The 20,752-nt window shown below is 36.1% G+C and overlaps 1 protein-coding gene across 1 annotated transcript in view; it reads left to right on the top strand.

Annotated features, from left to right (window-relative positions):
• STAT4 (signal transducer and activator of transcription 4) overlaps positions 1-20,752 on the top strand; it is a 108,974-nt gene that overhangs the window by 57,531 nt on the left and 30,691 nt on the right. The window contains exons 4-14 of the mRNA XM_066346378.1: positions 611-709; positions 3,907-3,999; positions 4,898-4,976; positions 8,310-8,395; positions 9,863-10,014; positions 11,581-11,739; positions 12,445-12,537; positions 15,959-16,018; positions 16,629-16,646; positions 16,735-16,828; positions 19,374-19,418. Of these exons, the coding sequence (XP_066202475.1) occupies positions 611-709; positions 3,907-3,999; positions 4,898-4,976; positions 8,310-8,395; positions 9,863-10,014; positions 11,581-11,739; positions 12,445-12,537; positions 15,959-16,018; positions 16,629-16,646; positions 16,735-16,828; positions 19,374-19,418 (978 nt within the window). The remainder of the gene's footprint in view (positions 1-610; positions 710-3,906; positions 4,000-4,897; positions 4,977-8,309; positions 8,396-9,862; positions 10,015-11,580; positions 11,740-12,444; positions 12,538-15,958; positions 16,019-16,628; positions 16,647-16,734; positions 16,829-19,373; positions 19,419-20,752) is intronic.

Below are 20,752 nucleotides of genomic sequence, written 5' to 3'. Positions count from 1 at the left end.
ACTAGGGCCACTGTGGGTGATAATACATGCTCCCCTTGAAAGGGTTAGATTATTTTAATTTACACAACATCAGTTGTAGAAGTTAGTCAACATGGACAACATCAAACATGGACCAAAAAAAATACTTTAAGCAAGCCATAAAGCACATTGCTGGATTTACCATGCTTCATAATAAGTAACACTTTTATCTAAAACTTATCCTAAGCCTAAAGTAAAATGATTTTTAAAAACAGAGCAATATAGCCTGACCTGTGGTGATGCAGTGGATAAAGCATCGACCTGGAAATGCTGAGGTTGCCGGTTCAAAACCCTGGGCTTGCCTGGTCAAGGCACATATGGGAGTTGATGCTTCCAGCTTCTCTCTCTCCTCTCTCTCTCACTCTCTCTCCCTCTCTCTCTCCTCTCTAAAATGAATGAATAAAAAAAATTAAAAAAAAACAACCGAGCAATATACCCCATAAGAGTCTATATTCACAGTAAGTTCCTGTGGCTTTATAATAGATTGTTGGAATAAATCCCAAATAATTTCCCAATTTATTGATATATCTATTTTTTATGATATGTATAATTAAGCTGTTATGTTGTTTCGGCTCACTTTTTTTTTTTTCAGGGAAAATTTCATGGAAATCCAATGCATGTAGCTGTGGTTATTTCAAATTGTTTAAGGGAAGAGAGGAGAATATTGGCTGCAGCCAACATGCCCGTCCAGGTAATATTTTCTGAACTTGTGATCTTGTTATCACCTTGAGCTAAATTTTTCTGGAACCGAAATTCTTTTCTTGTACACCAGTCTCTTCTACCTGTGTTAATGGTGCCACCATCCTTCCGGTCACTTGTAATCAAGGAATAGGAATCATCTTTGAGTAAGATCTTTTTCTCTGATTCTTTATTGGGATAAGCACCATGTTCTTTCAGAATGTGTTTCTAGAATCTTATCTATATATTCTCTTCTAGTTATACTGATCACTCTGGCCCATGGTCTTATAACATTGGTTCAAGAACATAGTAACTACCTCCTAGCAGAACTTCTACCATTTGGACTCTGCTTCCCTCAGCACCTTTATCCTCAGGGATTGATATTGCCCCCAAAACCCTTCAGTAGCTCCTGATTTCCTACCCCACAAGTCCAAACGACTCCACAAGCAGGAATTTTGTCTTACAGAAACTCCATAAATACTTGCTTGTTGATTGCTTGAATATAATTAGCTCTTCCTTTTTTTTTTTTTTTTTTTTTTTTTCACAGAGAGTCAGAGAGAGGGATAGATAGGGACAGACAGACAGAAACGGAGAGAGATGAGAAGCATTAATCATCAGTTTTTCATGCGACACCTTAGTTGTTCATTGATTGCTTTCTCATATATGCCTTGACCGTGGGCCTTCAGCAGACTGAATAATCCCTTGCTCAAACCAGCGACCTTGGGTCCAAGCTGGTGAGCTTTGCTCAAACCGGATGAGCCCAAGCTCAAGCTGGTGACCTCGGGGTCTTGAGCCTGGGTCCTCCGCATCCCAGTCCGATGCTCTATCCACTGCGCCATCACCTAGTCAGGCAGCTCTTCCATATTTTACATTATATTTTATCCCACTATTTTTGAATGAATTTAGAACTTCCATTAAAGACAAATAGAGAAATCAATGAAATCCTTAGTGAATATTTTTTTAATCTTTATTTTATAAAGAGTATGTTAATGCCCTGGCCGGTTGGCTCAGCAGTAGAGTGTCAGCCTGGCGTGCGGGGGACCCAGGTTCGATTCCCGGCCAGGGCACATAGGAGAAGCGCCTATTTGCTTCTCCACCACCCCGCCTCCTTCCTCTCTGTCTCTCTCTTCCCCTCCCGCAGCCAAGGCTCCATTGGAGCAAAGATGGCCCGGGCACTGGGGATGGCTCCTTGGCCTCTGCCCCAAGCGCTAGAGTGGCTCTGATCCTGGCAGAGCGACGCCCCAGAGGGGCAGAGCATCGCCCCCTGGTGGGCAGAGCTTCGCCTCTGGTGGGTGTGCCGGGTGGATCCCGGTCGGGCGCATGCGGGAGTCTGTCTGACTGTCTCTCCCCGTTTCCAGCTTCAGAAAAATACAAAAAAAAAAAAAAAAAAAAGAGTATGTTAATAAGCAATTTTCCAAGTGACACTTTTCATAGTCACACCACATTTTTTTTTGAAGGTCCAATAAAAATTTTTAACTATTAAAAATTCTCAAGTTTAGTTATTGTCAGGTTATGGTTATTTTGGGAGAAGTAGGAAGTTTTAAAAATGTACTATTCTTTCTTCCATGAAAAAGAGGATGATATTATTTTTATTTAATTTAAAATCTAAAGTATAATAAGTTTATAAAATAAATATAGTTTGATTCAGTGCTTTGGAGGTAAAATTAAGATGCTATTACTAATATATGGTATTTTCATATTTACATTCTAAGCTATCCTTTTTCTGTATCCCTCTTATCTCTTGTCGTTTTAGTGTGTGAGTATGTGTTTGTTGTTCCTTTACAATGTCAGATATCAATTAAATTAGAACACGTTTATTTGAATAGATGCTGAATATTTATTTGACTAATCAAAGTCACTCTGTAAATAATCTGCCAGTACCACATACTACTACAAAATATGCACTGATTTGTAAATATCAAAGAGGTAGAAAAAATGGAGATTCATGAAAATGGGGAGTTTTATAAAGATTTTACAATCTGAAGAAAGTGGTGTAGTTGAAAGAACACTTGATCAACAGTCAAAGACAGGGGTTCCACTTGAGATACCACCACTGACTTGTTGCAGATCTTAGCCAAGTCGTTTACCTTTTTAATCGTAGCTCCCCTCCCAACTGTAATGCAGTGGGGTTGCTGACATCCATAACTCTCATGTCTAAATGTCTATGTATTGTAACTTAATATCTAAGCAACACATTCAATGTCAGATTATTAGTGACCAAGAAAGGGTGGTTGGAGAAGGTGGCTAACCTTTCTATTTAATTAGGCTAACATTTTTACATATTCTTTAGTAAACTCCCTTGTTCTGGTGTAAAAATAATCCTCATGCTGTCAGATTCATCTGATTTTAAGTCCAATTTTAGATTTAAGTCTAATTAAATATAGTTTTACTATATTAATTTTAAATTGCAGGTATTAGTTTTATAGAATTTTATAGTAAATATAAAAGAATTTTTATTATAGCAAATTAAGAAAAAAATTTAACCATTAAACTATCTACAATTTCACTATTCATAGATAATACACTTAGAATATTTTGGTGTGTATGTGTTCTTTCAATCACTTGTACTTGAGTATATACACATCTATACATATATCCATGTATTTATAAATATACACATATTTAAGCACTAGATATTATAAATATAGTATTTTTATAATTTTCTCTATTTTTAACATTTTGGCATTACTTATATGTCATTAAATATTTTTCTACAGCATGATTATTATTATTTTTTTTAATGAGAGAAAGACAGATATACAGGAAGGGAAAGAGAAATGAGAAGCATCAATTCTTTTTTGCGGCACCTTAGTTGTTCATTGATTACTTTCTCATATGCGCCTTGACCAGGAGTCTACAGCTGAGCCAGTGACCCTTTGCTCAAGCTAGCAACCTTGGGTTCAAGCCAGCGACCATGTGGATCATGTCTATAATCTCATGCTCAAATCATCAACCCTGTACTCATGCTGGTGAACCTATGCTCAAACCGGCAACCTTGGGGATTTTAAACCTGGGTCCTCTGCATCCCAGGCCGACACTCTATCCATTGTGCCACTGACTGGTCAGGCTCCACAGCATGATTTTTAATGGCTCTAGAGTATTTCATACTATATTGATCCAAACCTCAGGTTAAAGTATACTACATATGTTACATTCATCATAAACCTGTTTTATCAACATCATTGAAATTTCAAGACATTCTCTTTCCAGGGACCTCTGGAGAAATCCTTACAAAGTTCTTCAGTTTCGGAAAGACAGAGGAATGTGGAACACAAAGTGGCTGCCATTAAAAATAGTGTGCAAGTGAGTGATCTTATAGATACCGAGAAAGAGTAGTATTGTCCCCACGCAACTAACTATGTGCCTTTTTCCTATGTGCCCAAAGTGACTGCATACAGAAATATTAGGGCAATTTGTTAATAAGTCTCTCACACACTATGTTCATATTACAAAAGATTTCTTTTGGGAGAGCTTTTTAACTTTAATTACTAGAGACTGGGTCTACCCACCACACTCCTTCACTGAGAGCCATGTAGCCTTAGACAAGTAAGTTACTTCACATCTCTAAACTTCTGCTTCTTCACCTAAAAAAGTGAGGATAACCACCATCACAAGATTATTGTGAGGACTGCAGCAGATAATATATCAAAAATCTTTAGCCTAGATCTTGATGTTTAATACCTATTATGTCTGAGCAGAAAAACATTAGCAGGTTTGGAAAAGAGAAAAGTAAAAATCTCAGACATAGAAGCAGGAGGCATAGAGGAAGCATAAATTTTATTTTATTTTTCTAAGTAGTAGAGAGGAAAAAAATTTATACCGAATTGTCATAAACTTCAGCAGATTAAAAAGGAAACTTTAAGCAAAAATGATAATTGGTACAGTAATACAGAAGTGTATGTAACCAAAAGGGGAAAAGTATCTATATTCTCAGATTTTAAAAAAGATATTAGTAGCATCATTTGGAACTGAGGAATAAAAAGCAAGATACTGAGAGATTTCCTGTTAGGCAGAGAAAATGGAAGAGCAAATTTAGTCTGGTTCCTACAGAATTATTCAACTCTCACGGGATTCTATTTAGTTAGTGTGGGATATTACTGGAAACTGGGAGCACAAAACAGTGTATTTTGAAATACCGATGATGTTTCATTGACGTGTTTAATTGTAACAACTGAGAGAGTATGCTTTCTTTTGTAAAAAGATAACAGAACAAGACACCAAATATTTAGAAGACCTACAAGATGAATTTGACTACAGGTATAAAACAATTCAGACAATGGGTAAGTTTTTGTTTCATCTACACAGAGACATTAAAGCATCATGACTAGGGTTTTTTCTTGACTGACAGAATTAATGAATTGATCTACTACCCTAAGTGAGTTATTATTTTTTTTTGAAGGGAGGGTTCAGCAGAGGAATATTTATTTTGTTTCCTTCTTTTTTCTCCATATAAGCATTTTTTTAATCAACCAATTCTTTGTAAATTATAAAGCTGATGAGAAAGAAATTTCACTTTAACATACAGCTCCAAAAACTAAGTACATTCTCATATTAGAGCAAATATCATTTTCACAATTAAAAAGGATAATAATAATTGCCTAACATGTTCAGAAAATTAGTAATATTATTCCTACGTGAGTTTTTTTAAATATGATTTTTTCAAATAATAAAATAGGAATGAGACTCCCTGTAGGAAATTTAGAAAATAGACAAAAGCAATAAAAATAAAAAATTACCCAAAATGTTACTGTTTACAGATAAACACTGTCAAAGTTTGTGTATTTCCTTTCAGCCTTTTTTCTATATGTTCAAATATATACAAATTTATTTATTTGCAAAATATTGAGATCATCATGCACATAGCTTTGTATGTCACATTTCAAAGTTTTAAATATTTCTTCATATCATAAAAAAATCTTTAAAATATAATTTCAGTAATTATATAAATGTCAAAATTTAAGGATATTACAATTTGATTATTTCTTCGTGATTAGATATTGAAGTTGTTTACAGTTAGATATTTTTAAGAAATGGAAGGAAACAATGAAATGATTTGTGAAGATTAAGAATTACAAGTAATAATGGATCATTTAAACCAGGGGTCCCCAAACTTTTTACACAGGGGCCAGTTCACTGTCCCTCAGACCATTGGAGGGCCGGACTATAAAAAAAACTATAAACAAATCCCTATGCACACTGCACATATCTTATTTTTAAGTAAAAAAACAAAACGGGAACAAATACAATATTTAAAAAAAAGAACAAGTAAATTTAAATTAACAAACTGACTAGTGTTTCAATGGGAACTATGGGCCTACTTTTGGCTAATGAGATGGTCAATGTGCTCCTCTCACTGACCATCAATGAAAGAGGTGCCCCTTCTGGAAGTGCAGCCGGGGCCGGTTAAATGGCCTCAGGGGGCCGCATGTGGCCCACGGGCCGTAGTTTGGGGACTCCTGATTTAAACTGTGTTGCAATTAGTGGGACAATTGGAGAAATTCTGTTTAGACCTAGATCAGTTAATAGAATTATATCAGTGCTAACTTACTGGCTTTGGTCATTATACTATGCTTATGTAAAACATTAGAGGAGGCTGGATGAAGGATATATGGGAAATCCATTATTTTTGCAACTTTTTTAGGTTCTAAAATTTAAGAAAATAATTAAAAAACAAATTGGATATAAATCTTTCATTTAAAGAATCATTTAACTACTGAAATATTAGTTTAAAATATATCTGGAAGGAGCATGTATCACTATGTTGCCTTTTTATCTAAGATTTAAAAGAGAAGCTATTAGGAAACTTGTTTTTCCTGGCATAGGTGAGAAGTGACATGTTCTTCTGTATTCACTTACATGAAGTGCTCTTTAAAATGTTTATAATTGTTTGTACGTACAGTTTTTTTTCCAGAAGAAATGACAGAAACATGGGTTTCATTAGATTATCACTGGGGGTCATTGCAATTAGGTTTAATTTAATATCATCCAGTCCTCCGTGAGCATTATGAAGAATAAAAATAATTCTTTAGAGTGTCAGCCTGGCATTGTGTGGAAGTACCGGGTTCGATTCCTGGTCAGGGTACACAGGAGAAGAACCCATCTGCTTCTCCACTCTTCCTCCTCTCCTTTCTCTCTATCTTTCTCTTTCACTCCCGCAGCCAAGGCTCCATTGGAGCATAGTTGTCCTGAGCGCTGAGGACAGCTCCACGGCCTCTGCCTTAGGTGCTAGAATGGCTTCCACCTCAACAGAGCAACGCCCCAGGGCAGAGTATCGCCTCCTGGTGGGCATGTTGGGTGGATCCCGGTTGGGCATATGTGGGAGTTTGTCTGACTGCCTCCCTGCTTCTAGCTTTGGAAAAATTAAAAAAAAAAAAAACTTTTATCACTTAAATATTTATTTTGTTGGCTATAAATGAAATGAAATGAAAGACACAAGAAAAATAAGTTATACCCTTGCTAGTAAAGATGGGAAAATATTAGCTAATGAAGTTTTTAAGATTTTATTTATTAATTTTACAGAGTGAGGAGAGAAGGTTGGGGATGGGCAGTACCAACTCATACTTGCTTCACTTTAGTTGTTCATTGATTGCTTGTTGTATGTGCCTTGACTGGGCAAGCCCAGGGTTTCGAACGGGCAACCTCAGTGTTCAGGTCAACACTCTGTTCACTGATCTAACACAGGGCAGGCTAGCTAATGAAGTGTTGAGTTGATAAAATGCTTTATAAGCAAGATTTTGCTAGATGTAGGATCTAGGAGTTAGTGAATTTGTGAATTAAAGCAACCAGGAATGACTTTCCAGAAATCAGTGCTATTTTACAGAGAAATTTGGAACAAAGTTATTCTGGTGCCTCTTTTTCAGTTACACAAGTCTGATCAGCATTCCCAGTGTTCACTTTTCATAAACATGAATGGTTGGCAGAGACCATCACTTGCTATATACCTATAAAGTTCAATGTTTAAATTAGATAATACAATTTTTATTGCACATCTCCCAATTAAGATGATAAATCATTTCAGTTTTTATTCAGTCAGAGATTTTTTTTCAATTTCTACCCCTTTCCCACTTCTAGTTTTACTGTGAGCCTATTTTGCAAATAATAAATAAATAAATGGGGGGAAAAAAGAAAAGCAAAGAATTTAGTCTTTTTTACTAGTTCATGAGACCAAGTAGATAAAACTCTAACTCCACCAGGCAGTTTCCTGTAACTACTGGGTGTAAGCTGGTAGCGCAACAGGAAGAGTCAAATATGATTTGATCACAAGCACAAAGAGAGATCCCCTTCCTATTATGCCAGTCAACCAGAGTTATTATCAACATAGAGGTATCTAATAAGAAATCCATTACAAAAACTTTTTTATCTTCTCTCTCCCCACCCTGAAAAGGAACGTGGTGTGAAGAATGGTCTCTTCTCAAGGTCTATAAAATAGAGTTCCTCTCTGGCATGCTTGGATGTAACCCTCCTTGGAAAAACAGACTCACTTCCAAGCTTATCTCTAATGGCCCTGTTTGGGCTCTTGAACTTCAGGAGGGTGGGTTGCAGCCACCTTGGTTTTCAGGACGGAGAGCTTTGTCTTGGAAAGGACTGTTAATCTAATGTCTTTTCCTTTGTAGATCAAAGTGACAAGAACAATGTCCTAATGAGTCAGGAAGTTTTGACTCTGCAAGAAATGCTCAACAGCCTCGACTTCAAGAGAAAGGTTAGTGAAACACTTTAATTTAGACGTTCACCTATTTCTCTCTTTTTCCTACATATAGACCTACTGAAAAGAATCAAGCGCTTGGGTTTTATTTGTTCCATTTACTCTGAGTGAATAAATGGTACTGTTTCTAGGAAGATTTCCATACTCTTTGCAGTACTTCTAAGTTAACAAAGCTGGAACTCCAGAATCTATTTATCTTGCTTATGTGGTACAGTTATTATAGCTACCATTAATGTCAAGGTGAACATTTCACCCAGTTTTTATTTGCCACTATTTCAAACATGACTCTTTGAGTTGCTGTACTTAATAAGCTGAGATGGGTTTTATTACATATGTGTAATTAAAGTATTACTTAAAGACTATCAAAATTTTATTAGAAAAAAAAGTGTTTCACTTTATATGCTGAGAAATAACATTGGGCTAACTAATCTGCTAGAATTCAGGATAGTTTGTTGACAACTAAAATTTCAGTCTAACCTTTTCCGAGGGAAAGAAGAACTTTTATCTCACTCAATGAAATCTTTTAAAAGAAAGGAAACATCTCTATTTTAATTTTCTACCTCTCCTTGAAAATAAATGCTTTTGAAATTTAACCAGTCACTGATAGATCAATACTTTATTTCTAAAACTTTGGCTCCATTTTTTAATGCGGGAATTTATGTGAGCAAAAACAAATATAAAGTTTATTTTACCCCAAATTATAAACTTAAACAGTTATATGTCAGATTTTAAACATGCAGATGGTTATTCCAAGATAATGTTTTTATGCACAATAAATGTATACTATATGTTTTGTGCATGCCATTTTATTCAACTTTAAGAATAAGACTTTAAACAGAGAGGGAACCTTGGAAATAATGTGGTCTATTCTAACTGCATAGATCAGAAGGCCCAGTTCCAACAAAGTTAAATAGCTTATCCCAATTCACATAGCTTGTGGTAAAACCAGGGTAGGAATTCACATCTTCTAATTCCTAGGCCTTGAACAGTTATATTTCCCATTATGCTTCCCAAAACCCAGATAAAGTAATAATAAAAACTAACACAGAAAGGCCCAAATTTTAGCCAGTACATTTAAAAATAAATGCATAAACATATTTATGAGAATAGAAATTTAATTTACAAATATCCTTTTAAAAACATAATGGCTCTATGACTACAAGATCCAATATTGTCACAGGAGTTACAAATTCAATTATAGTATGAGTATTTGAGATATATTAAGAGAATGTTAACTGTGGCCATGCTATTCTTCTCATGACATTATTTGAGTGTAATAACTTAATTGTTTGCAAAGGCAGCGCTATGTATGCCCAATAGAAGGTGGTATTTGGTAAAATATTTGGTCAAAATTTTAAGTAAGCCTTTATCTCTTAGGTTAGACACATTGTTTTATAGGTTGAATTATGAGTGACTTAGGCTGTGTCTCATGAAAATATTTTTAGCAGTCATCTCTGTTTTTAGGAAGCCCTCAGTAAAATGACACAAATAGTAAATGAAACGGACTTGCTAATGAACAGCATGCTAATAGAAGAGCTACAGGACTGGAAGAGGCGGCAGCAGGTCGCCTGCATCGGTGGTCCACTCCATAATGGGCTTGACCAGCTTCAGAACTGGTAAAACAATTGACTTCAGTTTCTAGTGAAAACCACAGGAAGTACAAAACTTCAGTGTTGCTCAGGCAGAGAATGCAGGCTTAGATCAGAACACCATTTCATTCAGCTTATTGATGGTCTATTAGCGAGAGGAACTCTCCAGTTGAAAACAAATACTAGATGGAATTGTATACATGTTCATTACTTTTATTCCTTTGGGAAGAAAAAGAAAGCATCTATAGAAATCTATAAAATGCATAAGAATTGCTTCATTTTCTTATATACCAATCTTAAAAGACTCATGAATCTTTTGAAACCAGGAATAAATATATTTTCTTTAAGGATATAAGAAACACTAGCTACAAAAGCTTGAAAAGATATCTCCGTTTTTAAAGGCGGATTTTAAGATGTCAGAGTTAAGCGGTTCATTAGTTTGTGTTTTCAACAAAGAAATTTATTTTTGTGTTTGCATGAAAAATCTCAGATGGTTAATACAATCTCAGATGGCATCTGCTGTCTATGTATAACACATACGCAGTCATAGATACGATCCTTTGTTAGAAGAAAAAAAAATGTTGATGGATGTTTCCCCTTCATCAGTGCAAAAATAAAACTATGTGATTGAAAGAAAAAATAAAAAATATAATGAAAAATTTTTTACAATGAAAACATGTAATAACTGGGAACATTTCACTAAAAGCTCTGCCCTGCCAAGCATCTTTCTCCCCAAAAAGTAAGGAATTGGACTCTTTTTGTAACACACTGATTTTCCTCGGGGAGATACACTGATTCCCCAACCTTATTGTAAGTTGTTGTTATAAAAACAAGATAAACAGCAAAGGGAGCAATAAAATGATGTTCACACCAAATTCTGTGAGTGGTTGACAGTTCCTTCTACAAGGGTATGTGGGGAATAAACCTTTTAGTAGAAAGAGATGCTGTCAGGGCCAAAAGGACTTCTCAAGTCTTTTGAAATAGTCTTCCTACTTTACAGTTGGAGGCCCCTTCAGTCTCCAATATTTCACTCTCCCCTTCTTTAGACTCCCAGCTCAAGCTCCCACCCCCTTTTCTGAGGTGAGGTTATCACATAGTGAGGAAAACTCCAAGCAAATACCTTTCTCCAAAGATCTCCATTGATAAGTCCGAGGCTAACACCTTGAACTTATTAAAAACATGTATGTTCATTCTATAATGTATGTTTCCTTCAGTGTTCTTACACATAACACTCATCACGAATTCTGAAAGTTTTAAATTTGCTCTTTCTTTGTTCTGTAGTGAGTGCCACATTCTTAACATATATATGTTCAACAGACTTGTATACGATAAACAAAGAATAATTAAAAGGAATTTCTTGACTCTAACTGAAGGTATAAATTAGAAAACATTGAAAATATTTAAGATTGTATATTGCATCTTAGAGAAAAAATGGATTAAGGAAAAGAACATAGGAACTGTCACTAACATTTAATGGAATTGAGTGGTTAATATACTTTAATATTTTAATATTTACTAATATTTATTTACTCGTTGTTAAAATGGTAGATTAAGTGAAAAAACTATCTGTGATTTTTATTTGCTGTTCAATAGCTTTACACTATTGGCAGAAAGTCTGTTTCAACTCAAAAGACAATTGGAGAAATTAGAGGAGCAGTCTACCAAAATGACGTACGAAGGGGATCCCATCCCAATGCAAAGACCACATCTGCTAGAAAGAGTCACCTTCTTGATCTATAGCCTTTTTAAGAAGTAAGTGTTATCCATTTGAATGCCTCATGGTAACTTCAGTACCTGTGGACTTGGAGGGACACCCTGACTGGGGTTTTGGTGTTAAGGTGAAGGAGTGATAGGAACCTAAACGATGAACTTCAGGGTGAACTGAATAAAGCTCTAGAGAGTTCCAGAAGCATTTCTACTCTTCACGGTTCACCCATACTTCCTCCACCAAACTGACTCAGTTTTCTATGAGCCAAGCATATCACTCACCTAAAGTTCATTTTTTCAACATTTAGAAAAAAAGATTTCAAGGATTTCTTAAGTACATACCCAAGAAATGAAGGGCGAAGAACATGTTTATGCTTAGACGCTCATCTAAAGGAAAAAAAAAAAATACTAGTATGTACCTGAAATCCTAATATCTAGTTCAAAAACGGCAAGAAATTAACTCTCTGTTTTATATTTAATATAATAACAATAGAAAGGGGATTTTATTCTTGACAATTAAGAATTAATTACTGTTGTTACTTAGGGATAACCGTTAGGCATTTTCCTATCTCCTGGTAATTATTTATGAGAAGTCTTTGGAAAGATTTGAGCTTTAATGGGGGTTTAAACGTCTTCTAAGTATAGGAAATTTGGCCTTTCTGAGAGGACAGCATCCTGTTCCTCTGTGGTTTTCAGCCTGTCAGTATTTCAGTGTTTTCAAATGACATGCTTTATTTCCTTTTAATCTAGCTCATTTGTGGTTGAACGACAGCCATGCATGCCAACCCACCCTCAGAGATCGATGGTACTTAAAACTCTCATTCAATTCACTGTAAAGCTAAGGTAGGCCAAATGTGTTCTGTCATTTCATAAGTTTATAGAGCCGCAGCCACGGTGTAATTGTTGCTGATTTCTGTCATTGTGTCTTTCATTCAACTATTCTGTACTTAGTGCCGACTACAATACTAAGCTGCTATAAATATCCACAGAGATCTTAAGGTGAGGGCCCAGCTTGTAAGAAGGGTATGACAAGGAGATGAGGACATAAGGGACATGAGCATAAAAATATTACATCACAACATCAGGCATTGTGAGAAGACTGACTTGAGAGAAGACTGCAGAGACAAGAGAGAATGCCCTGCTGTCACTGTGAGGAAGGACCTTGAGAGGAGAGCAGAGAAGGAGAGCAGGGTTACGGGAGAGTGAGACTCAGGAAATGAGGACTTCCTGGGTCTGTTCCATGAGCATGTGGAGCAGGGAGAGGTAGAATTGAGATGATAGATAGGGGGCACATTAGGGAAGGCTTCAAGTACCCTCTCCAGGGAATACAGTGGCACATGCTTCCCCTGTGATTACCTAGCAGCTAGCTTATTAGATTTCTGAGGAAACAGTCAACACCACATTTTTCAGTATATATTATTTATTATTTACCTCATCTAAAAACATACAACTTTCATGGACAAGAGGATGGTGGTAGGGGGGGTGGAGGAGAGGGGGGGAGGGGGAGGGGAGGGATACAAAGAAAACCAGATAGAAGGTGACGGAAGACAATTTAACTTTGGGTGATGGGTATGCAACATAATCAAATGTCAAAATAACCTGGAGATGTTTTCTCTGAACATATGTACCCTGATTTATCAATGTCACCTTATTAAAATTAATAATAATTTTTAAAAAAATTTAAAAAAAACAAAAAACCATACAACTTTTATATTATTTTTATTTTATTTATGTATTTGACACTTTCCACTAGCATGAACAACCAAAATGGATGGTTTTTCCTAATGACACTTAAAATAATGAGTTTGAGTTTAAACTTTCAAAGATTTTCCTCATGTTTCAATCTCTAGGGCCCCAAAGGTTTCAATTACTAATCACTAGTTTATCTCTGGAAAGCTGAAATTCTAGACAAATGAAAGAGATAATGATGCCGTGATAGATGGTGGTTTAGGTCCCATGATAAGTTCTCTGATCACATATCACTATTGGAACTCCATTTTTTATTTTATATTTCAATTTTATTGAGATATAATTAATATACTGTACTGTATAAGTTTAAGGTGTCCAGCATAATGACTTGACATACAAAAATTGCAAAATAATCACTACGAGCATTTTAGTTAATATCATCACCTCGGAACCTCATTTTTAAAGGGAAGGCATTTGTCTTCAGTTTGCATTTCAAAAGCTTACTTGGAATTCTTAATCATTTCCTTGTTTAATTTTGCACTAAGACTGAAGAACCAAAGCAAAGGCCAGGTGCTCTTTTAAATTTCAGGATTTTAAGAAGCTGTTTCTTTTCCATCCCCACTTCTCTATTTAACCCAGAAGACAATAACACTAAAGGGAAATAAAATTAGAAGGGTAATGGATGTCCTCCTTTTCCTCAAGACACCCCCATAGATGATATGTTAAATCTAAGATGTTCTTTGGATCAAAAAGGGAGATGAGCAGGGATTGTTTAAAGAGTTCTGAGTGGAAGAGGTCCCTGAATGACACCACCTTTCACATTTGAACTGATTGCAAAAGGCAAAGACCATCAGCCCTTGATTTGAGTGTTCTCCCCTCCTCTTCTATCTGACTATTGAGTCCTCATATTTCTTCTCCCTGCTCTGTTCTCCATTGTCTTATTAGATGAGTTTACATAGTACTTAAGATTTTCCCCTTAAACCTCTCTCTGCCTTAGCAACGCATCCTCCTATTTCAAAGGAAGGGGTAACCTGGGACTCCTTTTAAGTTGTCACATCTTAGAATAAATCAGATCCATCCTGAAGTAGGATAGAGAGGAAGGCAAAGAGGGATAACATCTTGCCTTATTTCATACCAACCCTCACTGCCAATAACTATACACTTATCATGTTCCAAACTCTGAAATAAATCCTGTGCTTGCTACAGGACTTTTAAGGAATCTTTGCAACATTCTACACGCCCTTTTGTTTGGGCGGTCCACTATCTATGATTATATTTCTCTAATGCCAATCAGTTGCTTGTCACCATTCTCTGTATTTCGTCTATTTCACTGGACTTCTTACTTTTGTGAATAGCAGTGTCCACACTTCTCCCTTCTCCAATCATTACTATGCCAGTACCCCACTACCTAGGGCATGTACTGGATAATATATGAGGCCTGCAATATATGCTGAGTGAATGAACGAGGTTTAGGATGTGTGCATAAGTGAATGAGTGAGTGAGTGAATAATTATCTCAGAAATTGGACTGAACCAATAGAGCAGGGATCCCCAAACTACGGCCCACGGGCTGCATGCGGCCCCCTGAGGACATTTATCCGGCCCCCGCCGCACTTCCGGAAGGGGCACCTCTTTCATTGGTGGTCAGTAAGAGGAGCATAGTTCCCATTGAAATACTGGTCAGTTTGTTGATTTAAATTTACTTGTTCTTTATTTTAAATATTGTATTTGTTCCCGTTTTGTTTTTTTACTTTAAAATAAGGTATGTGCAGTGTGCATAGGGATTTGTTCATAGTTTTTTTTTTATAGTCCGGCCCTCCAACAGTCTGAGGGACAGTGAACTGGCCCCCTGTGTAAAAAGTTTGGGGACCCCTGCTCTAGAGAGAGATGGCATATCAGAGGCTATAGTTTGGAAGAGATGGGGAAAGTAAAAGTAAGAATAAGGGGCTGACACCAGAAGAAGGAGTTAAAAGAATTGTTATTCTGATCCATAATCATTTGATTAGAAGTTATGTCTTTTTAAATTATGAACAGTTTTGCTGTTACTTAAATATAGTATGTTTAAATATTGCAAATGCATTTAAATGAGAATTTTCCATATTCGACCAGAGGCCTAGTCTTTCTTGATATTTTTACCATAAAAGAGTTATCATCAAAACATTTAGTTTTACTAAGCTTACAAAATGTGTTCTTATAATATGAGAATAAAATGGAGCCATATTAATAGACTTTGATGTTTCGATGTTTCTTATGTTTATACATTTAACCCAGATTTGGACTTTACCCAAAATATATAGCTATTTTTCTGACCTAGTCAATATATTATCCAACACACATCAACTAAAGCAATATGGAAACACTTTGTAAATGTTTGTCAATATAGTAAGTGACTGATGTCAGTACTGGTAATATGGCAAACTGAAGAGGAATTGGACATTTTTAAAACACACTAATGTATAATGGGACATAATGTAATTTGATTTATATGCTATAAAAATATTTAAAACTCTAAGTATAAAAAAGCTTTTACAACTTTTAATTTTTATCTTTGAGTTTTTATTTATGTGTCTTTTCAGACTACTGATAAAATTGCCAGAACTAAACTATCAGGTAAAGGTGAAAGCATCAATTGACAAGTAAGTGTCTAATTTCATTTGAAACATGAAAATATAAAACTTTAAAAAAGAATTGTCCTTGCCCTGGCCAGTTTGCTCAGTGGTAGGGCATTAGCCTGGCATGTGGAAGTCTTGGGTTTGATTCCCAGTCTGGGCACACAGGAGAAGCGACCATCTGCTTCTCCACCCCTCTTTCTTCTCCCTCTCTCTCTCTCTCTATTCCCCTCCCGCTGCCATGACTTGAGCAAGTTGGCCTTGGGCTCTGAGGATGGCTCCATGGCCTCCCACCTCAGGCACTAAAAAATGGCTTCTGTTGCAACAGAGCAACAGCCCCAGCTGGGCAGAGTATCACCCCCTAGTGGGCTTGCCGGGTGGATCCCAGTCTGGGCATATGCAAGAGTCTGTCTCTGCTTCCTCTCCTCTCACTAAAAAAAAAAACACCAAACAACAACAAAGAACCCTGAGACTCATGAACATAGATGAAAGTGAAGTGTTTACTAGGGGGAGGGGGATGTAGGAGTGGGGGTGAAGGGAAGGGTGTAAAGAGGGGCAAGTATAAGGTGATGGAAAATAAAAAAAAGTTTTTATTCTATTAAATAGCTTATTTTAAAGAATCTTCTTGGTTTTACAGGAATGTTTCAACTCTTAGGTAAGACATTTACTTTAGAACATTTTTTGCTGTTCTCATAAGTATATTTTACCTGAGACCAGGTAAATAGCTAAAATTTCTTCTCTAGTAATCGAAGATTTGTCCTTTGTGGAACTCATGTCAAAGCCATGTCCATTGAAGAATCTTCCAATGGGAGTCTTTCAGTAGAATTTCGACATTTGGTGAGTAAATTTACACAGTAAAACTACACAAGCATTTTTTTTTAAATCAGACACACCTTTACTAATAGGCCCTATAACTCAATGTATGTTGTTTCTTATGTGAAATTAAGGGGCATATTGAGAAATAAAACATGCCATCATTGAAGAATTAGAAATTGTAAAAAGACCAATGACGCTAAACTCAGAAGGTCTGAGTTCTTCTTCACAATGGTGAAATAATTGTCTAAATATATATAGTAATTGGTCCATAGATTTTGGCAGTAATGACAGAAGTAGTTAATCTTATTATAATAAATAGGCATTCCTGGGTTCATTTTTAAAATCTCCTCAAGAAATTATATCCAGGAACAGCAAGTCTGGCGAAAGACACTTTTACTTTAGGAGAATTAGCTGGGGGAAATAGGATGTTCCTGGGTATGACAATTACACACAATCACACAGTCTTGGCATGTCTAGAAAGCTTCTGACCCAGCCTCATCCTGTTGCTTCTTGTTTTTACCACTTCCTCTTAACCTCGAATTCTTTTTTTTGTTTTCTTTCTAATTCTTTTTATAGTTCTTAGGTTTCCAAAATTCCTTCTGCTTTTCTCATCAGAAACATGTTACTTATCTGGTTTGTTAACATTTAAGACGTACCTCACCTGAATGCTGGGACACTCCTGAATCAGCCGCAAAAGGTCTATTGTCAAAAAGATACAAAATTTACGTTAACAGAAAGGTATCTGCATGCACAAATTTATGCTGGCTTTTGTTTTTTGTGTGTTTTTTTTATCTTTTTTAAAATTTATTTATTCATTTTTTTAGAGAGGAGAGAGAGAGAGAGAGAGAGAGCAAGGAGAGAGAGACAGAGAGAAAGAAGGGGGGAGGAGCTGGAAGCATCAACTCCCATATGTACCTTGACCAGGCAAGCCCAGGGTTTCGAACCGGCGACCTCAGCATTTCCAGGTCGACACTTTATCCACTGCGCCACCACAGGTCAGGCATGCTGGCTTTTGTGTATAGTTTTCTTTTTGTTTGGCCTTCAGGACTGAAGAGTCCATTTCTTTTCTCTCTCTCTCTCTCTCTTTTGAGACAAAGAGAGGCACAGATAGGGCCAGATAGACAGGAAGGGAGAGAGATGAGAAGCATCAATTCTTCTTTGCAGCACCTTAGTTGTTCATTGATTGCTTTTTCATATATGCCTTGACCGGGGGGCTACAGCAGAGCAAGTGACCCCTTGCTCAAGCCAGCGAACTTGAACTCAAGGTGGTGAGCCTTGCTCAAACCAGATAAGCTTACCCTCAAGCTGGTGACCTTGGGGTTTTGAACGTGGGTCCTCTGTGTCTCAGTCCTATGCTCTATCCAGTGCGCCACCGCCTGGTCAGGCTGAAGAGTGCATTTATTTTGAACTGATTCCTTACCATGTGAGACTGCTAAATAAAATGTAATGAGGAGTCATATATTATACATCCTTATAACTAGCACTTTTTTTTTGCTTAGGCATAATTTCTGTTCTCAAGAATTTTTCAGTAATGGACAATGTTTGTTAATAAATTAGTAAAGCAGTAAGAGACCCTTAATTTAGAAATGTCTGTCTCCTAAGAAAAGTCACATGGAAAAGGAAGAACCAGAAACATACCAAAAAGTGGTTAAGTCTTCATTCTAGCACGTATAATATATAAAACTATAAAACCTTAGTTTTTACACCGCTCTTCTAGTTGCAAAGTATTTTTATTTTATTTTTGCATAATAAATCTGTAGCCTGACCTGTGGTGGCGCAGTGGATAAAGCGTCGACCTGGAAATGCTGAGGTTGCCGGTTCAAAACCCTGGGCTTGCCCGGTCAAGGCACATATGGGAGTTGATGCTTCCAGCTCCTTCTCTTCTCTCTCTCTCTGTCTTTCCCTCTCCTCTCTAAAATGAATAAATAAATAAATAAATAAATAAAAAATCATCTGTAATCCCACCACCTTGAGGTAACACTATTAACATCCTTAATTGTGTTGTCATTTTTTTTCCATGTATATATACTTTCTCAAGTCAGATGAGACTATGTATACTATATAACTTATCTGTCTTTTTTAAAGTAAGTAATCCGTATCATGAACATTTTTGTGTTAGTAAGTCTCCTTTTCCTCTAACATCGTCTAGTACTTACTGTACCATGGAGGACCCTTCCCCAGCATTTATGTCCCAGTCCTCCATGTTAGACTGGGTCTCACAAAAACAGGAAATCTTCACAGCTTAGCTCAGATGATATTTTCCAGGTACAAAAGAGTGTTGAATAAATTCAAGAACATCCCAGCATGATTTCCTCTTTCCAAAATGTTGGCTGAAAACCACAGTCTTCATGGTATACCAACCTTCTCACTTATCTCAATAAAAGTGTCTAAACTAGAATCCCATGAGGTGAAACAGGAAGTTCCTTTCTGTCAGATGTGGGCAGCTGTCAGGTTTCCATGAGTTTGAAGACATCTGCATTACCAGCAAAAGTGTGACCCAGAAAATCACTACAGCGGGTACAACCAACTTGACATTTAGTAAAAACTGTTGTTTTCTTTTATGAAGCAACCGAAGGAATTGAAGTCCAGTGCTGGGAGCAAAGGAAATGAGGTAGGAAATATTTACTCCTAGAGAGTTTTTTCTAAGAAATAATTCTATAACACTTTATTTTTACAAAGCTCTTAAATTGCCTTTTATATTTTTATATCAAGTTAAATTCATGTTTCTCTGATCACAAATGTAAAGCTTGGTAATTGCAGATAGTTAAAAAAATCTGTTTTAAAAAGGAGAAAATTGCATATAACACTCTCTTAAGAAAATTACTATTAACATTTTGGGTCACTTCATTCTAGACTGTATGTATATATTACCTTAAGGTATATATATGCACATTGGTTCATAACTTGCCATTTTTTTCACATAGCAATGTAAGGTGACTGGCTTTTCATAACCTTAAGTACTCTTGGAAAACGTGATTTAAAGTGGTTGTGCTGTATTGCCTTTTATAGGTGTGTCATACTTTCTTTAGTCACTCCTCCATTAAGAGAAAATATCTTAAAATCATTTATATTCCACACATAAGAGGTAAGTCTCAAACATCATAACACATTATGTGAAAACCACAGGTGAAAAGCAGTCCTATTATTTTATGTTATCAATTACCTTGCTTTTATATTTAACGTTTACGTGTCACTGAATGAATTGATTGAAAGAACAAATGGATGCAGTCTATGTATTTGCATTTGGGTCAGTAAATGATAGAGTGGTCAAATCTTGGACAGGTGGCCTTGGAGATCATTGATTTCGTTTATCTCTATAGTAGAGCATATGTCTGCACACATGGGAAGCAACCAATGAATGCAAAACTAAGTGGAACAACAAAGGAATGCTTCTCTCTTTCTCTCTAAAATCACTCAATAAAAACAAATAAATAAAGCAGTAATAATATAAAAAAAATAGAATATTCCAGTAAACCAAAGAAGTGGGAGTTATTCTTCTTCCCTTGTAAAAACTCATAAAGGTTTTTCAAACTTCTTGATTGGAACATTAGCACACTATAAATGAAAGTTTGTTTCACCCAACTCCCTGGAATTGTGGCCAGAGTTGTAAGTGACATTTCATGCTGAGTGACATCCCTGAGTAGTATTTACTAAGTCTGAATAGACTAAGCACAATGCTTCTGAACTTTTAAGTAAAACAAATCAAATGGGAATCATCTAAATGGCTCAACTCTTCAGTACATTGTTATCTTTATGACTGCAAAATCAAAATCTTGGCTTTCCCTAGAGATAGAAATCTAAGTAAATCCTTCCCTACTATAGAAAAACCAACCAATCTTATTAACACTGCCTAGTTATATTAATTTAAATTTATTTCCTCTTTTTTCCCAATTAATAACAAAACTGTACAGTACATATCAGAAGGCTTTCGTTTTTGTCCCCTTT

Source organism: Saccopteryx leptura, chromosome 7 (genome assembly GCF_036850995.1).
Source record: "Saccopteryx leptura isolate mSacLep1 chromosome 7, mSacLep1_pri_phased_curated, whole genome shotgun sequence".
Lineage (NCBI taxonomy): Eukaryota > Metazoa > Chordata > Mammalia > Chiroptera > Emballonuridae > Saccopteryx > Saccopteryx leptura.
Note: the sequence above shows the minus strand (reverse complement) of the source record. Positions and strands in the feature narration are given on the sequence as shown.